Consider the following 6,684-nt stretch of genomic DNA (forward strand, 5'->3'; position numbering starts at 1 on the left):
TATATTCTCTTATTATAGATCAGTGATGACATTATTCGCCAGCAGGAGGCGCCGGTGCACGTTTTAAAGTCATTGCCCGGATCTCTGACCTAGTTTTGCATCTAGAGCTCTAATGTGGTTATGGCAGGTTAAAACAGCAGTTATTAGTAATCAAACTCAAATTTTGCTTTCCATAAAAAATCATTTAGAAAAACCAAACACTATTCATAGTGAATGACCTCATCAAACCCACACAAAAGTTTAGTCTTAATATAGGTCATGTGAGTTTACACAGGTTAAATCAGCACAGGTGTGGCGGTTCTTCAGGTAAGATCACACCCTGCAGCATTGAGTGGCTCTTTATAAAGACTCATGGGACTTTACTGTCCACAACACAAAGAAATGTCAACGTGATGTATCTAAACCCTCCATCTCTGGAGATCCTGACAGAACAACAGTGTTTTTACTTCATGTCAGTCACCGAGCTGTATAAAATCAGAAGTTATAGGGAATGAAAAATCATAATGTTATAGTATGTATAGTATTTTATATATATATATATAGAGAGAGAGAGAGAGAGAAAGATAGATGTGTAACTGTGCATTATGTAGGTGAATACTGTCTCTCACAATGCCTTGCATTAATTTATTTACTTGACTTATAATTTGACCAGACTGCCATGAGAGATGTTAAAAATGTGAAACACCTATACAAGTATAAAAATAACTACTTTTGACATGAGGTCATGTAACAACAACTTTGAATACTATTTTTAAAACATAGTATGCCGAATTGAGTGTATACTACACAGTATGCAGTGAGTTAGTACTCTATTGCCAGTGTAACCTTGGTGTGTGTGTGTGCGTGGGGGGTTTAGGGCACATTTGTGAGCAGATCTGAGAATTAGCAGTTTCCCATTTTCCACCCATAACAAAAGAACACAAAACATTCAGTTCCTCAAGCATTTCCCACTCTGAGCGCAATCTTTCGCTTCTCAGTGCCTCACATTTTTCTCACTAAATCAGAGGCTGAGGGAGAGGGAGAGGGAAATCAAAATTATTGTGTCTCAAGCATGTTTTGACAAGTTAGTGCTCAAGCATGCTCAACACGGTAATGGGAACTATCAATGCGGTGTTATGTACAAAAAAAAAAAATTTGAAGAATTCAAAAGCTATTCAAGAATTTAAAGGGACCGTTCACCCAAAAATGATATTCATAAATCATCTACTTACCCTCATGTCATTCCAAATCTATATGATGTTCTTTCTTTCATTAAACACAAAAGATGATGTTAGACGCACTGTTCACATTGCTCTTTTCCATTCAATGAAAGTGGATGGGTTGTCGATCACAAATAAATATATAAAATGTAATTTATATAAATTTATTTATATTATAAAATTATAAATTAATAAATAAATATTATTTACAATAAATAAATAAAATATTAATTAAATTAATAAATTAAATCTATTATATACTAAAATATTAAAGCTCTTTTCCATACAGTGAAATAGGCTCTTGAACATAGTCAATATATAAATGTATAAATATATATATACAATTTAATTTATATAAATATAAATTTATTTTTAAATAAATTTATTATAAGTGTATAAATAAATGTAAAAAATATATATACACAAATACATTTTAATAAATAAATACATTAAAATCCATATATACTACTTATACTCGCTTTGGATAAAAGCGTCTGCAAAATGACTAAAATGTATACTAAAATCATACTTTAAAAAAAATTATTATAGGTGAAAGATTCACATAATGCAGGTTTGGAACAATATGAGGGTGAGTAAATTCAATGAGAATTTTCATTTTTAGTTGCACTCTCCCTTTAAATCAGTGAATTCTACACAAGCTTTATGGGTACAGTGAGTTAGTGCAGGCGGGGGGGGGCAGCATTCCTGGTTAACAATGAAGACACATGTCTCTTTTGGGCACCAGATTGTGTCGTGTTTATCGGGGTCACAAGGACTCGATTTAAACCCAGTTTCTCCCTCTCTCGATCTTATAGAGCTCTCATTGTTGCTGATGTTCAGGGCCGGATATTTCCGTTAAAATGAAGAGCACTCTTTCTCTATTCATCTCCAGTACAGTAAAATTCATCTCTCTCAACTGTGACCTCCGACCTCCATTCTTCTGAAGTTCTACGGCTCTCAGTGTCCAGAGATGTTTTCATGGCCTGCTCAGTCTGACAGGTACGAGTGTGCGTTTGCCATTACAGCTTTGACTGACATCAGCATGTTGCCGTGTGGTTGTGATTTAGCTGTTCTACTTTTAGCATCACACACAGACAACTGCCCCCCATAAACCCTCTCATTCAGAGCACAAAAACTCCTCATACAGCTCCATGTTATCCATTTCTGATCATAAACTGGTCAAATCATACAGAAACACACGCTGTTGGGAACAATGTGAGGAAAATGCACACATTCTAGTTCGGTCAGTTGATTTAGCTCCATCTGATCTGATAAATGAACCAAAACTGCATCGTGTTATCTAGACCAGTGGTTCCCAACCCTGGTCCTGGAGGCACCCCAACACTGCACGTTTTGCATGTCTCCTTAAATGAACACACCTGATTCAGGCCATCAGCTCATTAGTAGAGACTCCAAGACCTGAAATTGGTGTATCAGAGAAAGGAAATATGCAAAATGTGCAGTGTTGGGGTGCCTCAAGGACCAGGGTTGGGAACCACTGATCTAGACGACACACAAAACATCTTTTAAGTGTTTTGAAAGCACAGTGACTCTCTTTCCTTCACTCTTGGCTGGGTCGGTTTTGGTTGCAGCTGGACGGTCCTAGAGAACTGGCTCAGACTCCATGCAACACACTGGTTCTACTATTTATCTATGGAGGCTTATTTTCCACCACTTTTTATCTCACAATTCGGACTATTTTTCCTCACAAGTTGCGAGTTTAGAACTCACGATTCAGACTTTTTTCTCTGAATTCTGAGTTTACATCTCGCAATTCTGACTTTTTTTTTCTCGGAATTCTAAAGTTTACATTTTATAATTCTCACTTTTTTCTCAGAATTCTGAGTTTACATTTCCAAATTCTATATTTTTTCCCCCAAACTTTTAGACACCTGGCCTGACTGCATGCACATGCAAAATTCTGAGAAAAAAAGTCTGAATTGTGAGACGTTAACTTGCAATTGCAAGATATGAACTCGTAAAATTTGAGAAAAAGTCAGAATTGCGAGATGCAAACTCACAGCTGCAAAATATAAACTCACAATTCTGAGAAAAAAAGTTAGAACTGCGAGATGTAAACTCAGAATTCTGAATTCTGCAAACCCACAATTGAGAGATATAAACTCACAAATCTGAGGAAAAGTTCAGAATTGAGAGATTTCAACTGCGAGATATAAAATTGCAATTATCGTATTGGCCCGAATATAAGACGACCCCCCCTTTTTCCAGATGTACCTTTTGGAAAAAGTTTTTTTAAAAACCAAGTATGCAAACTCCGTTGGACGTGCACTGTGGGCAGACCCGATTAATCGATAATGAGAATCGTTGTCGATGATGTTCGTAATCGATAATAATCGATTTTATCGATTAGTTGTTGCAGCCCTAAAGGGAAGCACTTAACTAACTTGTTACCTTCGATTTTATTGCATTTAAATAGTCATTTGTCTGTTGTTCTAGTACTCTGAAATCACTTATGCTTGTATTGTTCTCATTTGTTGCTTCCTAGTAAACAGGACATTGACAAATGCAAACAAACCGTCTAAATAACGTTGTGACAACATGCTGAAAATATAAGTGCACAATAAATTAGCCATCCCTAGTTGGAAGGTCATCTAAATGTAGCGCAACAAGGTTGCTACAGCTCTCTTGCATATAACATTTCTGCATTGTTACAACCAAGGTTGCAATAGTAGTACAAAAAATAATGTTGCCAACAACATGTTTGATGTGTTGTCTGCTAAATGAATACATTTTCTAACTTTTGCTATGCATTTATTTAAAATAAAATATATATTATAAGGACAAATAAATTTCAATTTAGCAATCATTTTCTATTTTCGGTTTCTAGGCAACATGACGTCACAGAATGTTGACAGTGGATCTTCTTAGAACTCATACATGAGTATATAATCTAAAATACAAGGAACTTTGCAAAAATTTACCATGGTAACCATATTTTCCTCCAATGTAGTCACAATAGTTGAAAAGTGAAACAACATTATAGAAATAACGACAGAAATACACTGATATCTCATTAATTTACTATAGTTTTACAGTAATAACTGTATGGTATTTTGGTTGCACCTGTGGTTACCATGGTACATTTATGTAAGTGAAGCCTCAAAGGCCGACTACTACATTATTCTTAACTTTCAAAATAACTGACAACTACAAAAGCACGTGCAAAACGTCAAACGCACGTTCGCGCTCTATAATATATCACTCTTGGGGAACCACAGATATAAACCACAGAGTTTCTGTATGACTTACTTTGCGCAACTTTCCACTTCCCTCATGAGAGACGGAATAAAGACCTCGATGACCGGAGACACACACTGATGATCCAACATCTCAAACACAACCGCACAGATCACAGACCGAACTGAAGATCAACTTCGTGTGTTCCGATTCTGAATGATCACTGCTGACTGACTGAGGAAACAATCCGGCGTGCATCTCCAGAGCTCCTCCTCCAAACACACACACACACACACACAGCTGAGAGAAATAAAGCCATTCATACAGAACGACACGATTTTGAAGATTAAGATCTTATCGAACATTAACGAATAGCATGTTAATTTATTAATTAATTAAATAGCATTGAATAAAAAAATTACAATGAAAAACATTGCTAATACAGGTAAACCAACTGCCAGAGAGCAAAAAAAAAAAAAAAAAAGGGATATAAACTGATTTTCATGGCAGAAATGGGCTTCCTTACTATTTCTATAATGACTGTGCACTAACATACATCTTACATAAACTTCCATGTGTGTTTCGCATCACAAGGAATGAGGAGCTTCGTCAGTCACAGGCTGCTAGTGTGGTGCAGATGGAGAAATATGAAGCAAAACACATGGGTGGATTCCGGCGGATCTTCCCTCGGGAAGGAGGGGAGAAATATGAAAAGTATTTTCAACACAGCAGCTCTCTCTTCCAGGAGACTGCAGCCTCCAAAGCCAGGGAGGAGTGTGCCAGGTGTGCACATACTGCTTGATGTTTTGCAGAGATACATCAAGCTAATTTCAAACAACAGCAGAAGAAAAAAATTTATTCAAAATGTGTGTATCTGTAGGCAGCAGCTCCAGGAGTTGCGTCTGAAGCAGGAGCAGAAAGAACGGGAAAAGAAGGGATCACGTAAGCAGGATCTTCAAGGTGAATCTGCAGGAGAAAGAGCAAAACCAAGAAGAATTCAGCCCCAGCACCAAAACCCAAATTCAGTGAGTCATTCTCTTTAATGTTGCATTTATATATGCGCTTATAATAATTGTTTGCATCCAGATAGCACACCTATGTCTGCAAGATGTCTGATAAAGATCGCTTCATCTGGAACGCATCTGCTGTGTACAAACATCTGATAGACGTCTTTAAGATGTCAGTTTTACATACATTCTAAATCATAGACATCTTAAAGACATCTTCTAAACGTCTATTTGAAATCTGATAGGAAACGTCCTAAACAAAAATGACCGTGAATTTAACGGTAAAAGACTGTAAAAATGCTACAACCTGTTAAATGGTTAACGGTAAATTCCCCTACTATATACGGTGAAAAACTGTATTGGACATAAATTTTACGGTAGTATACCGTTTTTGGAAGTGAAAAATACCGTATAATTTACAGTGAATAACCGTAGTATATTAACATTATATCAGTTAATGAAATTACGGCATTTAACTGTAAATTTAAGTTAAAACCGTAAAACCTAAAATGTTGCTACCGTATTTTTTACCGTAAATTTTACGGATTTTTTTTTACAGTGTATATTGCAGATGAACAACGCTCTAAAAAATACGTCTTGCAGATGTATGCAGATGTCAAATAGACGTCTCCGTGACGTGAGCTATCAGGGATGCTCTTTCCAATGAAAATTTCCCCATTCGGACCTGATTGGTCGAACAATTTATGGTCCTACGCCTTCCACAGACGATATTAACACATATAAATAAATGTATAAATAAACCATATAAAAAATACATATAAATAAATGTATAAATAAACCACTTAACTTAGTGATTGCTATCGGGATGTGAAGAGACTTTCAACCAGCATAACAAAAAATATTTTTGAACCAAATCACCTACCCTGCCTTTAACACATTCGATGTCTCACTATTTTTATTTATTTATTTTCTTTCTTTCTGAGTGAAAACTGCATGTTTCTCTGGAGATTATACCATTCAAAGTTCTTCACTTATCATTCTTAATAAACTCTGTAATAGACTTATGAGAAGTTATGTAAAAGGATATTTGTGTAACTTCTACAAATGTACATTTATTTGTGCATTAAAATATTCTATTCTTAGTTTCTACTAATGATATTGACTGTATCATTTCAGTACTGTATCATTTGAGTAATAAACATTTAAGTGTTCAGTATTTAAAATAGAATGACTATTTTTGTAAGGTCAATAGTTAACATCTATCTATCTATCTTTTTATCTATCTATCTATCTATCTATCTATCTATAATTGTCTGTCT

The 6,684-nt window shown here is 35.5% G+C and overlaps 2 protein-coding genes across 2 annotated transcripts in view; one reads left to right on the forward strand and one right to left on the reverse strand.

The window, feature by feature from the left end:
• LOC107754380 (sorting nexin-24-like) overlaps window positions 1-4,762 on the reverse strand; it is an 18,487-nt gene extending 13,725 nt beyond the window's left edge. Inside the window, exons 1-2 of the mRNA XM_016570795.1 lie at window positions 4,723-4,762; window positions 4,470-4,549 (exon numbers count right to left, since the gene is read on the reverse strand). Coding sequence (XP_016426281.1) covers window positions 4,470-4,549; window positions 4,723-4,762 — 120 coding nt within the window. The remainder of the gene's footprint in view (window positions 1-4,469; window positions 4,550-4,722) is intronic.
• A 266-nt stretch (window positions 4,763-5,028) lies between these two features.
• On the forward strand, window positions 5,029-5,422 carry LOC107754381 (tubulin polyglutamylase ttll6-like; the record flags this gene model as incomplete). Its single annotated transcript, XM_016570797.1, has 2 exons — window positions 5,029-5,180; window positions 5,278-5,422. Coding segments are annotated over exons 1-2 (291 nt in total), but the record flags the coding sequence as incomplete, so codon positions are not given.
• Window positions 5,423-6,684: the final 1,262 nt, after the last annotated feature.

The sequence above is a fragment of the Sinocyclocheilus rhinocerous genome, unplaced genomic scaffold (assembly GCF_001515625.1).
Source record: "Sinocyclocheilus rhinocerous isolate Xijiao unplaced genomic scaffold, SAMN03320098_v1.1 scaffold561, whole genome shotgun sequence".
Taxonomy (NCBI): Eukaryota; Metazoa; Chordata; class Actinopteri; order Cypriniformes; family Cyprinidae; genus Sinocyclocheilus; species Sinocyclocheilus rhinocerous.